This window comes from Trametes versicolor (assembly GCF_000271585.1).
Source record: "Trametes versicolor FP-101664 SS1 unplaced genomic scaffold TRAVEscaffold_3, whole genome shotgun sequence".
Lineage (NCBI taxonomy): Eukaryota > Fungi > Basidiomycota > Agaricomycetes > Polyporales > Polyporaceae > Trametes > Trametes versicolor.
In genome coordinates this window covers 2,587,930-2,605,927 of record NW_007360323.1, presented here as the reverse complement: position 1 = coordinate 2,605,927, position 17,998 = coordinate 2,587,930, and the positions used below count along the sequence as shown (strand labels likewise).

Sequence of the window (17,998 nt, the reverse complement as noted above, 5' to 3'; positions counted from 1 at the left end):
ACGTGAGGGAAGATCTGGTCGGCAGATCTCCGGCACGGTGGGGGATCTTGACCTAATGTCGCGGAGCTAGACTCGACGCGACCAGGCAACGCCTACAACAAAGAAACTAATACGATCTAACCCAAGGGCGGCGAGCGCGAAGGCTTGCTAACGCCGAGCGTAGACTTTCAAGTCAAATCTAGCCCAAGGACCAAGTTAATATTATGCTGACTAAGAGAATACAAAGGACGGCTTACCTAGCCCAAGGACCAAGAGGTCAAGATGAGGGCTAGGGTCGCTACAGGTGGGGTTTATATACTGAGTCAGGGGAGCCAAACATGTACAAACATAACGGCGGTCTGTGCGCACATTAGTGCCAGTCTGCAGGTGGGGGTCAGGTGACTGGTCACATGCTTCTAACTACTGGTTCTAAGTCTAAGTATCGTACAAATGGCCGTAGAAAATAAGGAAAAATGCGGAAAAATATAGGGGTCTCGTCGTTTCCACGACAACCACCGTGACTGCAAGATTGTAAGATGTTGCTTGCGCCTATGGCACCGCTCAGCCCTCCGAGCGGATACGACCGCTTCCCGGCGCCCGCGCACCTGACCGAACACGGAGATGACGCGCGAAAGGTTGCGTAGACCTCGAACAGAGTGCCATCGCGTGCAGACCAGGAGCTGAACAGCATCCTGAGCATGCTCGACGCAGTTGAGAGTCATAGTGATGCGGGCGAAGCGCAAGCAAACCTCGGCACGGGGTCATTCACGACATAGAGCCTGGCTGCGAGAAGGCGCCAAGTGGACTCCTTGACCTGCTATCGGACACAAGCGAGCACCGCTACTGGAATCCGTAATCGAGACCGAGGTGCCTTCATAACATGTACAAACTATATCTACGTGACTTTCACGGGCTTGTATGATGTTAGTTTCCAAGTGGTGTAGGGATGCGGGGAGGAAGACGTACAGAACGGCTCAAGGGCATCGTAAGCCAGACTGTCCGGCCTTGTATGTTGGCGTAGTGCCGAGCAACCGGCGCAAGCAAGTCAGATAGGGCGACGATCGGGGAGGGACCAGGCTCTTGTGCGGTGTCCACAAAAACATCTGCCTCCCACACCTGCAAGGAAAAGAACGTATGACTTCATAATGTGAGCGCTGACGTCTGAAATATGTAGTGACAAAGAACAAGCGTACCATGCTCGCCAGGACGTATCGTTCAAGTCGACGTTGCTGATCGGCCGCAGCCACTTGACAAAGGCGAACAACTCCCGTACAGCGGTGAGGCCGTTCTCATACAGTACAACATCTTGCAGTTCACCAATCCAGGTGGCGCCAGTCGGGGAGACACGAACGAGCACCAACGAGTTCACGGCAGTGGTAGCGCGACGAGCAGCCTGGTAGCGGTGACCACCGACAACGACATGGTCGAAGACGGTAGCGAGGTTGCATACGACCTTACTCCGAGGATCTGTGGGGATCGCGATTTCGGAATGGTATGGCTGCAGTGGGTCGCGACGTTTCAGATATGCGAGGAATGCGAAATAGACGTCAGTCGGCAGGTTCTCGGTGGCGGAGCGGGGGCTGAACGAGAGCGATACATTATCTAGCAACACTGTGAGTATAGGTAGCAAAACAAGCCCGTCTTGAATCAGCTTACCGTCGCTGAAGACCTCGTCAAGCTCTTCCGCGAGCTGCTGTAGAGTACCACGGTTGTCAGAGGTGGCATCGAGCATCAAGCGACATGCTGCGCTGAATGGGGCGTGCGTAGGATGTTGCACGCCCTCCGTAAGCTGAGATGACACTACAAGTCAGCATGGTATGTGTCGAGTGTCACTACAGGAACATACCAAACGGTGCATGTGGGTCGCGCGATGGAACTCCCGAAAAAACGTCATCTCGATCGCTCCGCCTTCGTGATTGTTCGTTTTGTATCCCTTCAAGATCTTGTTCAGACGTTCAAAGAGGAATGTCCAGAATTCTCTCAGAGGTCCGTAGTCCCGTACGAACTCCGCGGTATGCGTGGCGTAGTGGTGATTTGGGCGGATGACTTCCGGTCCATACAGCTGGCAATCGAGTCAGTCTACATGAATCGCACAAACTTAAACAGATTCTCATACCTCGACAAGCTCGGCGCAATACTCCCGAATGAGCGCGTCGGCACGCAACAGCTGTGCCTCATCAATGCTCTCTGCAAGGAAGAGCTTCAATGCGGAGCATAGTTTGAAGAAGTTCTCTAGATCGCGCGGATGCAGTTGCGGTGCTCGCGAGCTGTCATCTTCGTTGTCCTCTTCATCCACCCACGCTCCCTCGTCAGGTTTGTCTTGTGCTCCTGCATCATCGTCTTCGAGCACTAGGTCCTGTTCAGAAGATATACACGCCGGCTGTCAGTAGCAATCAAATACCAGCCACTCGTACAGGCACGAACCTTGCCCTTTGCGGTAGGTTTACGTGTGCGTCCTGAACGACGCTGGGGCTCCGACTCCTATTGAACAACCATGTGAGCATGCCGGCACGATTTAAACATGTTCAGCGCTCACCGCGAGGTTGGGCCCGGCCCCCGCAGGACGTCGCTTCCCAGTCGTCTTTTTCGCCCCACCCGTGCCTGCTCGTTTGGCTTGCTGTTGCCGCTTGCGAGCCGATGCTGTCTCACGAAGTGTGTCACGCCGCTGGGCCAGGAAATCGGGCCCGTATTGATCGACGTCCAATGTGTTGACATCGTCCCACAACGCAGGCAGCTATAATCCAGGTGGTATCAGTACATGAAATCTGCCCGCGAACGGACGGACGCACCACCAGAGGACCAACAATTGTGGCCAAAATGAGCCACTGATCGGCGGTGAGCGACCCGCCGGCAGGTTCGCCGATCAGCTTTGGAAGGCGGCCAAGCTTCGACGGAAGCTGAAGCTGACGGTCGGAGCAGGTTAATGTGGAGAAGCACGGTGGCAGGGTATAAGTACACACCCCAGCCAGTATCTCATGGAGTTGGCGAATCTCCTTGGTCTTGCGGAAGATCTTGAGCTGCACCCATATGTGGTAGAAATGTGTCTTCACCACACCTAAGACTCCATGTCAGATTTGACAACAGTGGAGACAAAACTGGCGTACCGAGGAATAGATTGTGCATTGGGTCAACTACGACCATGCGGCACATGTCAAAATATGGGAGGCGTGCGAGTTCGGACCACCGTGTAGCGTAAGACTTCGCATATGTCTCGCGAGCGTTTTTGTTCGTACAGGCATGATACTCGCGCATCATCTTGCGATGATGCACATCCGTCCGAGCCGTGAAACCTGCAAGTAGGCATGAATACACTGACGATCACGACATGCACTGACTCGGATAACTCACCGCCCTTCGTGAATGCAGCGATTGTCGCCTTCAGACCCTGCGTGATCCAGTCGCGGGTGCAGAAAAACGTATGGGCATGAGACCCGAAACCGCCGATCTTATGTGCTGCCGGTTTGTCGCAGAAGACACCGACGAGGATGACTCGCACGAGACGGCCTCGCGCAGTACGGTACGTGGGCATTACCTGACCCTTGTGCCAGAGGCGGAGCAGCTCATTGACGAGCACTCGCACATAGCGCTGTGTTTGATCGGGGTCGGTCTCCTTGGGGCCAGGGATAATCATGCTCAATAACAGATTGCTAGCACGATACCTGCCAAACGCATGGACGTGAGCAATGACAAACCAGCAGCCAAACTGATCAAGCACTGACCGAAGATGAGGCGGTAAATTTACTATGTTAAAGGACATTGGACATGAGGTGTACGACGGTGTGATAAGACTGCGAAGATACGAGAACCTGCAAAGACCCTCTGCCTAAGTCTCATGGACGCACCAGCTCGACGCAGGGAGACTAACCAATCGATGCCCAAAGCCAGTCCTATTCTAAGCTCTCCCTCAAGATCTACTGCGTCGTCGTGCTTGAAGAACGGTAATCCGTCGGGTCCAAGGAGTGACTTGCTGATCGCGCCATCGAAAAAGTCGGCAAGCCACCCTGAGAGACGAGAGCGGCGACGCCACGAGTCAAGAGCTTCTTCTATGCCTGGCTGAGCGAGGAGTGTCGAGAGTTGCTCAACGATAGACTTGGCCGGTGTTTGAAGATAGGGCTGCGCGCGCGCTCGTTTCCCCCGTCTCTGCCCATGGCGCGTGCTGCTGTTGTCGATCTTGAAAAGCGGATGGCTGCAGAGACAGCAGCAGGCGTTGCCGTCGGCGGTAACAGCCTCTGGATGAGGCTCGAGACAAGCCGGACACGTAGGATACATCCTGATGGCAGGATCCATCCGCAGGGCAGACAGGCAACCGGTGAGGGAGGTGCGGAGGAGAGGCGTGAGATTCGCCTGACCGGCATCCACGAGGATATAGCCAATCACGGACAACACGACGTCGCAGAAACGAAACGGGAGGTGCGCAGCGAGGTGGAGCCAAGCGACCAATATCATCGCGAGGACGACCGACGGGTGAGTCATGCTCCATGCGGACCATGACGTGCCAGAGATGTTCAGAGGTGTATGGAAGGGGTCCGGATCTTCAACATGGGCCATGGCCTCGGTATCAAGGGGCATGGAGGGGGCGACAGCATGCGCTGGTGCCGCTACTAGCCCGGGGGCTGGTAGCGGCGTACTGGCGGCGAGCCCTGGCAAAACCGTTGCGACACCGGGGGGAAGGGCAGCTGCCGTGCCAGCGAGGTCACTACTATCACACTCCTCCCAGTCATCGTCGTCACAGATGGGTAGTGCGGGGTCGTCTGTGTGGTTAATGTTAGCGCTGATGTGCTGGCATGTATACTATATCGCACATACCAAAGGCCGTTTGGATGGTCGGCACTACGAGGTCCGCATCTTGTGAGTCAGCGCCTCCAGTCAACAAGGACGAGTTGAGCTCCGCGAGAGTTCGGGGAACGAGGGGAGCTATAGAGAGCGACGTCCATAGGGCTGAGGGGGCGGATGGTGGTTGGAAAGAGCGAATGAACGCCCAAACAGCCTGCGTGGCAGTCGACGGTGGGAGCGACGGCGGCACCGGCCGTTGAGAGGCTGAGGTGTTTAGGTTAGGACTGACACCTGGATTTCCCACAGCCTATACATGTCAGAAAGTGTCAGCGACGACTCATGGCGCGTAATGTGTCAGTACCTACCTGTACCGAAGCTGGCTGAACGTCCTCCATTCCTTCTCCACTCTCTGCGCATGCCTCCGACTGCAAGCCATCGCCAGGTAGAACTTGGGACTGAGGACCTCTTGTAAGCATCTCAGCCTGCGTACTCTTCGCTTTCGAGAAGGCTTTCTTGCTGAGTAGGATGGCGTCTTTCCGTTTCATCGTCACCTTCGTGGATGCGCGACGCCGCTGTTGGGCGTAGTGACTGACGCGCGTGGAGCGCGGCTGCATGCCTCCCTTGCATCTCGTGCAGGGGCATGAGACAAGATCCGAACGAGCCTGGTTAGATGGAGGAACCAGGGTGAGTATTCTTTTCGAAACCGTCGATGACGAGCACTTACAGGTTTCCCAAGCATAAGGACGAACAATACAGACTGTTGTAGACGTCGTAAGAAGAAGCAAGTGCGACTATTCAAGTTATACAGCGAGCCCCGGCAGTCTGTTGAGGAAGGAGATCTTGTGGATGGATTTTCGCACAACGGCAGAACCGACGAGGACGAGGACGAGGGGGAAAGGAAAGGTGCGAGTTTACCTATCACGCGCAAGGCCCTATATGACTCCCGCAACGGATGACATATATACACAGCGCGACGAGTGATAGCGGGCACCGCGATCTCACATCTCCCTCACCACCTGAGCGCCCGCCACAGTCGTTGGCGTCAAGAGGTTATGCGTGGTGTTCCTGCGAAACGTGCCCAACCTATCAGGTGTGCATCTTCCCTCCCCAGGCAAGGCGAACGGGTGCTAACCGTCATACAAGTGGAATCGATCCATCCGCGTGTGACGACGATAGCGTACGTACCACATAGCCCGCATGTACGTAGCCTCAGGCGGTCCGTGTCCGAGCTACTCGTGTCCCGGATGCGGACCTGCATACACCGAGTGCACCAATATCATTGTATGGCGCGAAGTGAGCCTATACAGGCCGACGCGCAGCCGCGCCGCGTGCGCACCCTCCATATGAGACCGAACCTGAACACTTGTAAATTGAGGGTATACTAGTATCAAATTATCTACGCCGACATGTAACCGGCGCCATTGCTCTCCGTCATCGTGTCGCTCCCAGCACCATTCAAAGACAATGCAAGCATTGCATCGACCAGCTGATTTGCTGAGCGAACACGCCGAGGCCGGGGAAGCGGGCGGGATGGATCGCGCGGGCGCCGTGCTCGTGGCTCGCATACGTCCTATCAAAGACGACCAGTGAGTACGTAGATAATCCCGTAGTGAGATGAAGGCTTACCTTGATGCGCCATACATAGGCAAGGAGTCTGCCCCAGGATTTGACCATCGGAAGCTTGAGGTACGGCGTAGTGAGGAGATTGAACGCGTAGGTTTCGAGCCATTTGTACGACCGGACTCGCTTTGCGAATCTACCCGCCCTGTCTTCGAGGCGTAACAGCCAAGTCGGGGTGTCGACCTGGCCCAAGTCGCCGACAAACTCTGCGAGGGTGAGCTTGAGGGGCGTCATGAACATATCGGGTTTGAGGCTGAGGACCAGGGTCCAGGTCGAAGGGTCCTGAAAACAGCCTTCGACCTTGCCCTGTATAAATGTCAGTCCATGAACAATGAAAATTGCGTAGATATGATAGACGTACCAGACGTTCCTCGATACTGAGGTCGATAGCGACATTCTCGATGGGGCCCATCCCCTGCAAAGCGTCGAGGCCCAGGATATCGCCGTCGAGCAACGCCGCGGTGAACATCTCCGCTGGTGCTGTTGGCGTACGAGAGGGCGGTGGCTGGGCAGCGAGGTCGCGCGGGCGAATATGCCCCACACCGGCCTTGCGAGACGAGCTTCGTAGTTTGTACGCGAGGTAGGGCACGGGCGCATTGCGCGAAGGGTTTTGGATGATTGGCTTGCGGCTAGGTGGCATGTCGAGCGGGATGGTGGGGGAAAAGAGAAGGACGACAAAGCATGGTACGAGCTTCGAGAAAATATATACACATGGAATGGGATGGCCCAACGCGCGACATCGCATTCGGAGAGGAGGAGACATCGCGCGTCGGCGCGATCTCACATCTCCTTCCACGGGCGCTAACGATAGCCACCGCAAATCTCTTTCCGTACTATTCGGGGGACTTCACATCTCCTGCAATCTCCTGCCTCATATCCATACTCGTCGCTAAAATTGCGATCTCATGTCGCGCGCGGCTCTATGTGGGTATATCTCTCATAAACTCGATGCTATGTGAACTTATTGGCAATCACATCGGGGAGATTGCCCCGTGCGATTCGCGACTTCACGCAGTGACAGTGTGACATCATGGACTAGGCCCTGTGAATAACTGTTCGCGCATGCGTACCGCATGCTCATTCGCATCCAAGAGCCACCACATGACGCTTTGACAAACAACCATACCAACAATCAGAGAGAACTGGGCATCACGTTCATGGTCACTGCTGACATCTCCAGCTCGCCAGGTGAGTATCCACTCTACAAGTCCTGTGGAGGAGAACTCCGCGGCGATACACTGGACAGATCAGACTTCGACTCCTCCCACGGATCGCAGCGGTATTTTCAGAGGGCCGCCCCCGCGCCCAGTACCTGCATCACCTCATCGTCAGGTGCCCGAAGCCCTGCCATCTGAACTCTGAAGGCACATGCTACCGGGGACTCATTGCGAGGTCTCGTTCGCGCAAGTGCTGACACCATCGAAGACGATATGACGCACGGGTCGCCCACGGCATCGCTTCCTCGCCGCGCTCCTCGTCACATTGCGCGGGCAGCTGACTGGCGCTCAGCGTGGTGCGTCCGCGACGCTGCGGCGGCTGCGGGTCCGCCGATGCGCGTCTGCATGAGGAGCGTCCGCTGCCGAAGCCCTCGGTTACCGTGATCGTAGCCGGAGGAGGGCTCGCCACAGCTTAAATACGTTTGAGATGCACGCCGTCGTGCCTTCGACCGACCGACGATGTTTGTGCCAGCCCTCCTCGCTGCGTGGGCTTCTCTGCTACTTGCCCCCGTGCTGGGGGCCGTGACGTGGACCGCGACCCCGTTTAACCCCGCTTCTGTGCCGTTGGCGGTCCGTTCGCCGTACTTGTCTGCGTGGCTCCCACAGGGCGCCGGCACTGCTTTGAATGACGCATGGCCTACTTTTTGGACCGGAAGTGTGAGTACCCTGTCGTTTCTGAAGCTATACGTTGCTCATACCCTGGTATTTGTAGATCCTCGGATGGGCAGGATTTGCCAAAGTCGATGGTGTTACCTTCAACTGGCTTGGTACTCCTGCCGTCGCTGGCACAACATTCAACAAAGCTACACAGAAGAGTCTTCAGGTAGGTGTCGGTCTACCGTTGCATCCCCACACTTAGAACTGAGCGATTGTTCAGTTTACCTCAACTCAAAGCATCTTCGTGATGACTGCTGGTCCCGTCGACCTTACCGTCACATTCCTGAGCCCCGTAGAGGTAAGGAGACTGCGTGTTACGCCGTTTGCCTACTGCGCCGCATACTGATAATGAACACTCAGCCGAGCGACCCCGTCAATCAATCGCTTCCTCTATCATACTACTCCGTCTCTGCCGCGTCCAACGACGGCAAGGCGCATAGCGTCCAGATCTACACAGACATCAGCGCAGAATGGGTGACCGGTGACAACAGCCTTACTGCGAACTGGACCACGACGACCGGCAGTGTCCTTACCCACCAAGTACAGCTCGCGACCCAAACTCAGTTTGGTGAAGTCAGTGATCATATTCAGCGTGAGCGTCTAATCTATTACCCCCGCACGAACGCCGCGACTCATTTCATGCTACAGAGGGCTCCGCGTACCACTCGACTCTCAACGTACGCACCCCCAACATCTCAGCCCAGCTCCTCCACTAACACCCACCGCAGACCGTTGGCGCAACCTGGCAGAACGGCCAAGACACAGTCGTGCGCGCGCAGTTCATCAACAACGGCAAGCTCACGAACGCCGGCGACACCGCCTTCCGCGCCGTCTCCGACCGCTGGCCCGTCTTCGCCTTCGCACACGACCTCGGCACCATCACCGGGGCGACCGCCCCAGTCGTGTTCGCCGTTGGGCACGCACGCGACCCCGCGGTGCAGTACATCGTCGCGGGCGGCGCGCTGCAGAGCAGGAGCCTTTTCTTCTGGACGCGATTCTCGACCGTCGCGAGTGCGGTGAGTCGTCTTGCGGCTTGTGTGTGATTGGGTGGGGTGTGCGTGCTGATGGTGCGGTAGATCTCGACGTTCTTGGGTGATTACAGCAATGCGCTGGTTCGCGCGAAGGCGTTCGACGCGAAGGTGAACGCGGACGCGACGAAGATCTCGGCGGACTACGCGTCCATCGTTGCGTTGTCCATCCGCCAGGGCTTTGGCGCGATCGAGACCACGGTCTCTAGGACGGGAAGCGGGTTCAACACCTCGGATGTGCTGGTGTTCATGAAAGGTTCGTACCGTACTCGCCTTCGTGCCTCGTCGATATTGACGACTGCTGTAGAAATATCCAGTGACGGAGTAAGCTCCCGTTCTCGAGCCTACACTAAGGCACGGAAGGCTAACAGTTCTACAGAACGTGAACACGGTCGACGTGATCTTCCCTGCGTGGCCGCTCTTCCTCTACACGAACCCGACGCTCGGAAAGCAACTGCTGCTTCCATTGTTCGAGTACCAGGCGACGGGTCAATACCCGAACAAGTGGAGCGTGCATGACATGGGTGAGTTCCAGGGAGACCAAGGGTAAGGTTATCTATTGATGGCGGCTGGGCCTATATAGGGGCGAGCTACCCGAAGGCCCTCGGGCACAACGATGGTAACTATGAGTGAGCTAGCTGCATGTACACGATATTTACCCAGGGTTCCACAGGCAAGGACGAGGCGATGCCCGTCGAAGGCCCGTATCCCAGCTCGCGTTCGGTCTGGTCATGCGTACTGATATATGCACTCTACAGAGAGCGGCAACATGCTCATCATGACGCTCAGCTACACCCAAAAGTCGAACGACCTCTCCCTCATCAAGACATACGTATGTCACCCCCTTCCCTACCCTTCTCGCGCCCCGACCCTAAGCTCACTCGTGCTCCACACAGTTCAACCTGCTCGACCAGTGGACACAGTTCCTGATCACGGACTCGCTCATCCCCGCGAACCAGATCAGCACGGACGACTTCGCGGGCAGCCTCGCGAACCAGACGAACCTCGCCATCAAGGGCATCGTCGGCATCAAGGCCATGGCGCAGATCGCGTCGCTCGTCGGGGACACCGCGCGGAGCGCGAACTACAGCGTGAGCTCTCTGAGGCATCATGGGGGATCGAGACTGGGAAGCTGATGGCGCGGGGAAGTCGATTGCGGCCTCATATGTACAGCAATGGCAGAAGTTCGCTACGTCGTCCGATGGGACCCACTTAACCCTTTCGGTACGTCGTGTCATGCTTGCGTTCACCTGGCATTGCTTAACAGCAGGATTCAGTACGGTGACAGCGCTAGTTGGGGCCTGTCGTACAACATGTTCGCGGATAAGTTGTTGCAGACCAACGTCTTCCCGGCCTCCGTGTTTGATATGCGTGAGTGGTAGGGCGTTCCTTGAACGCAGGGCCTCATTGACTTTGGATGGTTGTTTCGCAGAAACGACATGGTACAGTACCCATGCCAGTAGGTATCCTCCCCTGCTTCATAGGAGACGTCGCTAACTTCTCCCAGACGCGTTTGGCGTGCCGCTCGATACTCGGTAAGTCGCGCGCGTACGAACCACAGGTCCTGTGATACTGACGACCGTCACAGCCACACATACACAAAGTCGGGTACGCATCTCGGAGAAGCACAGCAACGATAGCACCCGCTCATTTCATTTTGTGCCCACAGACTGGTCAATCTGGACCGCCGGTCTGGTGACGACGACCGCCGTGCGCGACCTGCTCATCAGCTCGGTGCGCAAGTACGCGGCGGACGGGAAGAGCTCGCAGCCGCTCGGGGACTGGTACGAGACGACGGACGGATCCGTGGAAGGGTTCCGTGCGCGGCCGGTTGTCGGCGGGCACCTCGCTGTGGTATGTCCCTTTAAGGTTATGTTATGCGCCGGTTGGCGTCGTGCTAATGGTTGCACACAGTTAACATTGCCTTAATACGAGTGCAATTGAAGGTCGGTGCACGGAAGGTGCTAAGCAAGAGCGTCTTCATATTAGCTGTACTTGTATATACCCGCGAACCTCTGTACAATGAACTCAAACAAGACGTTTCATCGTCGACGTACATATATAGTGCGAGGCTCGCGCGACGAGGAGGCTGGGGTCCCGGGGAAACACGGTCACGTGGCCGTCGATGGCGGGGCGGGATCGCGCCAGTGAGGATCGAGGCGGACGCGTTTGGGTTGTACGCCGCCGTGGGTTGACAGTCCCCGAGTCCGCCTCATATATAGCACACGCAATGCATCGTCTGCCCCCACGTCCCATCCGTCTACTGTCAGCCTCCATTTTCATCTCCAGAGTCAGACTTGACATGCCGAAGAGGCTGCGCAGCACATCACCCACAATGGATTCCCCTGCGTTAAAGAAATCGAAGGACGACGCGAAGTACCTGCCCAACAAGATCGCCACCAAGGAGAATGCAGCAAGAGTGGACGCGTCTCCGCCAGTGTTCCAGCTGCTCGAGGCGGTCCACACCGCGACCGAGCCTGCTAAAGGAGATTGTGTCGTATACTGGATGAGGATGGAGGACATGAGAAGTATGTACGACACGAATGACACGAGTGTTGCACTGACGGCATGCAGTCAGAGACAACCGCGCTCTCGCCCACGCGTCTGCGCAGGCGCAGAAAGACGGTGTCCCGCTCCTCGCGCTATTCGTCCTGAGCCCGCAAGACTATGCAGCGCACGACCGAGGGGCGCGCAGGATTGACTTCACGTTGCGAATTCTCGAGAATATCAAGGTGTGAAGATATGGCCGTCTGTAGTATTAGTCCACTTTTGACGAGCTCCGTCTGGAAGTCTGAGCTGGCGAAGCTAGACATCCCACTGTACACAACCTCTCACTCCCCGCGCACCAAGATTCCCAGCTTCATACACGACCTCCTGCTGCAGTGGAACGCGTCGCACCTCTTCGGCAACATCGAATACGAAGTCGACGAACTCCGCAGGGACCTCGCCCTCTGCCAGATCGCGAAGAAGCACGGCAAGGTCGCGTGTCTGTTCGGACACGACAAGTGCATCATGCCGCCGGGGGATGTCAGAACCAAGGACGGGCGCGGTTATACTGTGCGTGCTGCGTGAGCATGTAACAATTTTCTGCTGACAACATGCGAAGGTTTACTCGCCTTTCCTCCGGTCCTGGGCACCACTTCTCGAGAAAGCGTCTTCCCACCACCTCGACGAGCTCCCGCTTCCGAAAGCAAACAACCCCTCCGTGCGCCAGCATCCCGTATTCGCAGCCTTATTTAAGATAGAGGTGCCCCGGGAAGTTACAGGATTCTCCCTTGGCCCCGAGGAACGCGAGCGGATCTCAACATTCTGGCATGCCGAGGAGCAGGCAGCACACGAGGTCAGTCGCCCCACACTCCCTCTTTCCCAGCGGCGCTGACTAGAACACCCATACGCAGATGCTCCGCCGCTTCCTGAGCACCGCAGCCCGCCCGACCCAGTTCGGCGCGGTCGATCCTCTGACACACGGGGCACAGGACGTCGACCCGACAAAGAAAAGTCGCCTGGCAAAGTACGGCGACGCGCGCGACCGCATGGACGCAGACACGACGAGCCGGCTCAGCCCGTACCTCTCCGCAGGGGTGATCTCCGCCCGCGCGTGCGTCCGCGAAGCCCTCAAGGCGTCCGGCAAGAAGAAGCTCGACGTCAGCCGCGACACCGGCGTCGGGCGGTGGATCCAGGAGCTCGCATGGCGGGACTTCTACACGCACATCGTCGCGCTCTTCCCGCGCGTGTCGATGGGGCGGCCGTTCCAGGAGAAGTACGCGGGGGTGCGGTGGGAGACTAACCCTGAGCACCTGCAAGCGTGGAAGGACGGCCGGACGGGCGTGCCGATCGTCGACGCGGCGATGCGCCAGGCGAACACGATGGGCTGGATGCACAACCGCGCGCGCATGATCGCGGCGATGTACCTCGTCAAGGACCTCATGATCGACTGGCGGCTCGGCGAGCAGTACTTCATGGAGGTGCTGATTGACGGCGACCTCGCGTCGAACAACGGCGGCTGGCAGTGGAGCGCGAGCACGGGCGTCGACCCAGCCCCATACTTCCGCATCTTCAATCCATATACGCAGAGCCTCAAGGTGGGTGGACCATTTCGTTTGGCCCGGTCGCGGGTTTGCAAAACTGAGCTTTGATCCCGAGTAGACTGATCCTGGAGGCGAGTACATCCGACACTTCGTATCCGAGCTAGCGAAGGTCAGGGGTGCAGGTGCGTTAGCAGGCTTTACCTTGACGCAACATGTACTCAGACACCGTGCGCAGAGGTACACAACCCTCCACCGGCTCTGGCGGATAGGTTGGGTTACCCGCGATCGTTGGTAGACCACAAGGAGGCCAGAAACCGCGCGATTCGGCGTTACAAGAATATCGGAGAGGAGTAGGCGTACCATTTTGCAGCAACGCGATGTGTATGACTCCGGCCCGCTTGTATGTCATGGCGGCGAGAGCTAGTAAAACATCTTGATTTCCGTGGGCGCAACAGCCGGATGAGAGCACATGCAAAACTGCGTAGCAAGAGGCTAGGAGATGAGAAGGCCCTGGGTATCACTCGTCCAAGTCGAAGTCCGAGTCGTCATCCTGTGGCCGCCCTCGAACGTTTCGCCGCACTGACGATTGCACGCCGTACGTGACGCTGGGCCCAGCGTTGACGGGCTCTTGTTTGCGCACTACGCCTGTAAGAACGGAGTCAGCACGCAAAGTAAATAATTGGTGTTTACGGACGTACCGCTATTCAGCAACTTCCATTCCAGCGTAGCTGTGTCGAACTCGTCGGTGTTGCCGAGCTCCTCAAAGCCGACGAACCTGTCTTTTGACACGCCGTTCACAAACGTGATCACGCATGGCAGGACCTGGACCCCAAGCCGCTCGACCAGCCATGGCACGTTCTCGACGAATACGCCGATGAAGAGGGTGTCGAAGTATTTCGGCGCGATTCGCTGAAGCAAGTAACTTAGGCCGCATCCGAGATCGAGGAGAAGCATGGACTTACTGCAAGATGTTTGTCCATGATCTCACATCGCTTGAACTTTCGATGGAAGAAATGGATTACACAGCGTGGCTCCTTCCTGCATGTCGACTGTTAACGAGGTGCTTGATGTGCCATCAGCATTATACTCACGCGCTCAGCCGGATAACCTCCTTCTCGTCCATAATTTCTAGGTATTGTCCATGCCCGTCCTTCTTCCTCTGCTGAAGGAGTTCCATCCTGCATTGCACGCACCAAGTGTCAGCGTGCGGCGCAAACCCCGGAACACTGAGAGGGCACCTCACTCTCGCTTGATCCTGTCCATGCCTTGCTCGCGGAACGCCGCGCTCGAGTCGTTCTCAATCTCAGCCTCCAGCTCGGCGAAGATGTCCTCGTCATCTTCTTGCGCTTTGCTGGAGTCTGCATGTGTGTGCGAAGACGAGGTGGTAGGCTCGTTGAGGCGCGCCACGAAGGACGCGATTTTGGCGTCTTGCGAAGACATTATGCGCGGTCTGTATTACGGAGAGTATATGCGAGATGGAGACGGCGCGTGTTGTAGCAGCAAAGCAAGAGAGCAGATTCCTGGCAAGAGGTGGGCAGGAAGACACGCTCTCTGTCGCGTCTGGATGCGATCGACATGCGTTTCCCAATGAGGCAGGTCGTTCCCACATTCATAGAATGATGAAATCGACTCTCTTAGCCACCGCCCGCGCTACCAAACCTCCCCAGAACCTCTCGCGTACATACCATGAGATTGATCGGCAAGCGCATAGAGAAGGACCGCTCGGTTTGTGTGCACTCATGAAGAGTGGAATGTTGGACTCACGTCTGCGTAGGGTCATGTCACCGTCCGTCCAGAGGACGATGAGGATATGTGGCATCTATACAATCTCATTCAACAGGTCCGTCTAAGAGCACCCTAACACACTCACGGAACGCGTAGCTGAACGCGCTGGGATCTTTGCAACATAAAACAGGGCGACCGCATACGCGCAGCAGGTATTCGACGCGTGCAGAACGTCTCTGCGACTGGGTCCGTTGACTCTAAGCGGATCCGCCTCCACCTCACCCTCGCCGTGAACCGCGTCAACTGGTCCCCATCCGCGGCTCCCGGTGCCGAGTCTGGGACTACCGCTGGTGCGCCTAATACTGCCGCAACCGCTACCGCGACTGTGGAAGTGTCGGGACGCGTCGCAGAGGAGAACCCTCATGTGAAGCTTGGCGCCTTCCACACACTAGAGATCGAGGTGAACAAGGACGTACGGATAGAGAAAGATGCGGGCGGTTGGGATAGCGTCGCTCTTGGCCGAGTCGAAGAAAGCTGTGTGCCGGGACGGGGCGCCGAGGTTGCTGCCATCGTATGCGGAGAAGGTATGCAATATCAATTGTTATAAACACGAACAGAGCTGAGCGTGTTGTTTGCATGCAGGTTCCGCGACGTTCTGCCTATTATCCGAACACATGACTGTAGTACTCCAACGGCTAGATGTGCCAATACCACGCAAGATTTCTACGACATCCTCTGCACACGAGAAGGTACAACCCACATGAGATCAGTTCGAACAGAAGAGCTGACATTTTAATGTAGGGCTTGACGAGGTTCTACCAAAGCTTGTATACCTCATTTTTGCGACACGTTCCATACTCAGCACCATCCCTCCGCGCAATCGTGATCGCATCTCCGGGATGGGTACGGGACGCTGTTTTCGACTACATCATGGCCGAGGCCAGCAGGACGTCAAACAAGCCATTGTTAGCCGCACGCAACAAGTTCATCAAGGTGCACGTTAACAGCCCACACGTGCATAGTTTAGTGGAGGCACTGAAGAGCCCTGAGGTCAGTACATCAGAGAGGTCGTCGAGGCGAGGCGATCGCTAACAGAACGCCAGATCGCTACGCAAATGAAGGAGACGAAGTTCGCGCGAGAGGGGATGATGCTCGACAAGTAAGTGTGCCCTTCCAAGACCCCGGAAAGATAACTTACGTCTTGCAGATTCTTCAAGATGCTCGCGTCGGATGAGATGCGGGCATGGTATGGGCCTGACCATGTGGCCCTGGCAGCTGATCGAGGAGCAATTGGCACTCTTTTGATCTCGGACGAGCTTTTTAGGTGGGCGACCTCGTTCATGGCGCTCATGGTGGATATCTCATACATCCCGTCGCCAGAGCAAGCGAGGCAGCTCAACGAAAGAAATTCGTCGATGTCGTTGAAGGTGTCAAGCAGAAGGGAGGCGAAGTGCTGATCTTTTCCAGCATGCATGAGTCCGGACAACGTGCGTATACATCCTTCCTAGACCGACGATTAAAACTTATCATCCGGCACGTACAGAGCTGAACCAGTTGACCGGCATCGCGGCCATCCTGACGTTCCCACTGGATGTCGAGGTAGTGGAAGCGGAAGAACGAGAAGCTAAGGAAGAGGAGCGGAGGAAAGCTGAAGAAAACGGGACGGTCGAATGAAACCTGTACTGTTATTACAAGGAACCGCGTGCTCGCCGGACTGTATCTGTAGGATCACTATACAACATATCATTGTAGCTCTTCACCTTCTTGTCGTTCCTACTTGCTGGTAGCCGCAATCCGTTCCTGGTAAGCATTCCATCCTTCTTCCCTGTACCTCTCGGCTTGCGCGCGCACAGCGTCCGGGTCGGCACCGTCGTCCTTGCCATAGATGCCTCGGCCGACGATGATCACGTCGCATCCGAACTCCAGGACTACTTGCCTTGGGGTGCGGTACTGCTGACCCATGCCATCGCCCTTCGTGTCCAGACCGACCCCAGGCGTGAGGATGAGGAAGTCTTCGTTGCCCGCAGACTCCCCATCCCGAAGGCCCACACCGTCCATGCGTCGCTGTGCGATGAACCCGATCACGAAGTCAGGGCTCGCGCGGGCCATCCTCACGGCCTCCTCCGTGTACGCGCCCGTCGCGAGGCTGCCCTTCGTGCTCATCTCCGCGAGGAGGAGGAGCCCCCGCCCGAGGGGGAGCCCGACGGACGCGAGCCCGGTGATGATGGACGGGCCGGGGACGGGATGCGCATTCGTGATGTGCGACCAGCTCGCGATCTTGTGCACGCCGCTCGAGTACTGCAGCGCAACGGTGTTTCCTGCAGAGACCTTGTGTGGGCTACGCGCACACGCCAGCATGAGGAGGGCGGTACCGACCGATGTCCGCGAACTTCCTGTCCTCGAAGATCTGGAAGTCGTGCTTGGTGCTGAGGTCTTGCAGCCGCTCGATCACGGAGTAGTCGAAGTCTTCGATTACATCTACATGTGTCTGAACAGGTTATCAGAATGGGTACTCATTTTCTGGCGACTAGGAGCGCACCTTCACTAAGCAGATGTAGGGCCCGACAACGTCGATGATCCTGAGGAAGTCGGCTTGTTTTGTTACATCCACGCTCACACAGAGGTTGCTGCGCTTGCGTTCGATAGTCTCCAGCAGCGCTTTGGCGGCCGTGTTGGCATGTTTTTCGGCCCTACTGGCGTACGTCTGCGTGAACGATGTTGCCATTTTGTCGACGTTAGAAGTAAGGTGGTGGTCTGGTGGTCTCTGGCAAGAGTTGCTAGATTTGCGAAATACGATCTATGCGAGGAGATTAGATGGAGATCTCAGATCTGCCGCAGAGAGATCTAGGGCAAACGCGATCTAATCTCCAATCCCTGCCCTCCCAACTTTGCGAGTCTCCTCTCATGTCTGCTTCACCAAAAACCCGTCCTCGTGAACTAGACGACGCGCTCACCGAGGAGCCCAATGCCA

General features: G+C 56.8%; 7 protein-coding genes across 7 annotated transcripts; 3 read left to right on the top strand and 4 right to left on the bottom strand.

Moving 5' to 3' along the window:
* Positions 1-290: 290 nt before the first annotated feature.
* Positions 291-4,452, bottom strand: TRAVEDRAFT_35446 (uncharacterized protein; the record flags this gene model as incomplete). Its single annotated transcript, XM_008036744.1, has 13 exons — positions 291-297; positions 1,173-1,581; positions 1,636-1,768; positions 1,826-2,041; positions 2,096-2,335; positions 2,404-2,460; positions 2,516-2,713; positions 2,769-2,882; positions 2,940-3,034; positions 3,084-3,269; positions 3,328-3,638; positions 3,699-3,785; positions 3,845-4,452. The coding sequence occupies 13 exons, from the start codon at positions 4,450-4,452 to the stop codon at positions 291-293; spliced, it is 2,661 nt and encodes an 886-aa protein (XP_008034935.1).
* A 1,681-nt stretch (positions 4,453-6,133) lies between these two features.
* On the bottom strand, positions 6,134-6,984 carry TRAVEDRAFT_27432 (uncharacterized protein). The gene is made up of 4 exons (XM_008036668.1): positions 6,916-6,984; positions 6,734-6,877; positions 6,379-6,678; positions 6,134-6,322 (listed from the first exon to the last, which is right to left on the bottom strand). The coding sequence occupies exons 1-4, from the start codon at positions 6,967-6,969 to the stop codon at positions 6,149-6,151; spliced, it is 672 nt and encodes a 223-aa protein (XP_008034859.1). The 5' UTR covers positions 6,970-6,984; the 3' UTR covers positions 6,134-6,148.
* Positions 6,985-8,048: 1,064 nt separating this feature from the next.
* On the top strand, positions 8,049-11,203 carry TRAVEDRAFT_35444 (DUF1793-domain-containing protein; the record flags this gene model as incomplete). The annotated part of the gene is made up of 20 exons (XM_008036743.1): positions 8,049-8,246; positions 8,302-8,412; positions 8,467-8,544; positions 8,607-8,838; positions 8,895-8,923; positions 8,975-9,262; positions 9,323-9,530; positions 9,582-9,598; positions 9,654-9,798; positions 9,858-9,893; positions 9,948-9,974; positions 10,033-10,106; positions 10,171-10,365; positions 10,424-10,498; positions 10,552-10,645; positions 10,707-10,733; positions 10,782-10,809; positions 10,863-10,882; positions 10,944-11,128; positions 11,189-11,203. 20 exons carry the CDS (start codon positions 8,049-8,051, stop codon positions 11,201-11,203), a joined length of 2,082 nt encoding a protein of 693 aa, XP_008034934.1.
* A 406-nt stretch (positions 11,204-11,609) lies between these two features.
* On the top strand, positions 11,610-13,656 carry TRAVEDRAFT_44861 (uncharacterized protein; the record flags this gene model as incomplete). The annotated part of the gene is made up of 7 exons (XM_008036886.1): positions 11,610-11,802; positions 11,849-12,006; positions 12,065-12,331; positions 12,381-12,614; positions 12,673-13,356; positions 13,421-13,484; positions 13,538-13,656. 7 exons carry the CDS (start codon positions 11,610-11,612, stop codon positions 13,654-13,656), a joined length of 1,719 nt encoding a protein of 572 aa, XP_008035077.1.
* Positions 13,657-13,728: 72 nt separating this feature from the next.
* On the bottom strand, positions 13,729-14,823 carry TRAVEDRAFT_163742 (thioredoxin-like protein). The gene is made up of 5 exons (XM_008037573.1): positions 14,546-14,823; positions 14,394-14,480; positions 14,265-14,340; positions 14,001-14,211; positions 13,729-13,947 (listed from the first exon to the last, which is right to left on the bottom strand). The coding sequence occupies exons 1-5, from the start codon at positions 14,740-14,742 to the stop codon at positions 13,820-13,822; spliced, it is 699 nt and encodes a 232-aa protein (XP_008035764.1). The 5' UTR covers positions 14,743-14,823; the 3' UTR covers positions 13,729-13,819.
* Positions 14,824-14,986: 163 nt separating this feature from the next.
* On the top strand, positions 14,987-16,701 carry TRAVEDRAFT_70239 (uncharacterized protein; the record flags this gene model as incomplete). Its single annotated transcript, XM_008037572.1, has 9 exons — positions 14,987-15,027; positions 15,077-15,142; positions 15,218-15,611; positions 15,670-15,776; positions 15,829-16,077; positions 16,131-16,186; positions 16,235-16,351; positions 16,408-16,514; positions 16,571-16,701. Coding segments are annotated over 9 exons (1,268 nt in total), but the record flags the coding sequence as incomplete, so codon positions are not given.
* TRAVEDRAFT_70238 (Orotidine 5'-phosphate decarboxylase) lies at positions 16,698-17,785 on the bottom strand. The gene is made up of 3 exons (XM_008037571.1): positions 17,567-17,785; positions 17,404-17,515; positions 16,698-17,345 (listed from the first exon to the last, which is right to left on the bottom strand). The coding sequence occupies exons 1-3, from the start codon at positions 17,750-17,752 to the stop codon at positions 16,801-16,803; spliced, it is 843 nt and encodes a 280-aa protein (XP_008035762.1). The 5' UTR covers positions 17,753-17,785; the 3' UTR covers positions 16,698-16,800.
* Positions 17,786-17,998: the final 213 nt, after the last annotated feature.

Bases quoted from the DNA above. Each gene is read 5' to 3' on its own strand.
- TRAVEDRAFT_27432 (XM_008036668.1), bottom strand. From the start codon at position 6,969: ATGCGCCCGTGCCCTACCTCGCGTACAAACTACGAAGCTCGTCTCGCA. The intron at 6,878-6,915 runs GTGTGGGGCATA...CTCGCTGCCCAG, and splicing joins AAGCTCGTCTCGCAAGGCCG to CCACCGCCCTCTCGTACGCC. The intron at 6,679-6,733 runs GTACGTCTATCA...ACATTTATACAG, and splicing joins TCAGTATCGAGGAACGTCTG to GGCAAGGTCGAAGGCTGTTT.
- TRAVEDRAFT_163742 (XM_008037573.1), bottom strand. From the start codon at position 14,742: ATGTCTTCGCAAGACGCCAAAATCGCGTCCTTCGTGGCGCGCCTCAAC. The intron at 14,481-14,545 runs GTGAGGTGCCCT...CGTGCAATGCAG, and splicing joins ATGGACAGGATCAAGCGAGA to GATGGAACTCCTTCAGCAGA. The intron at 13,948-14,000 runs GTACGTCCGTAA...CCGTTCTTACAG, and splicing joins ATGGAAGTTGCTGAATAGCG to GCGTAGTGCGCAAACAAGAG.
- TRAVEDRAFT_70238 (XM_008037571.1), bottom strand. From the start codon at position 17,752: ATGGCAACATCGTTCACGCAGACGTACGCCAGTAGGGCCGAAAAACAT. The intron at 17,516-17,566 runs GTGCGCTCCTAG...TAACCTGTTCAG, and splicing joins CCTACATCTGCTTAGTGAAG to ACACATGTAGATGTAATCGA. The intron at 17,346-17,403 runs GTCGGTACCGCC...AGGTCTCTGCAG, and splicing joins CAGGAAGTTCGCGGACATCG to GAAACACCGTTGCGCTGCAG.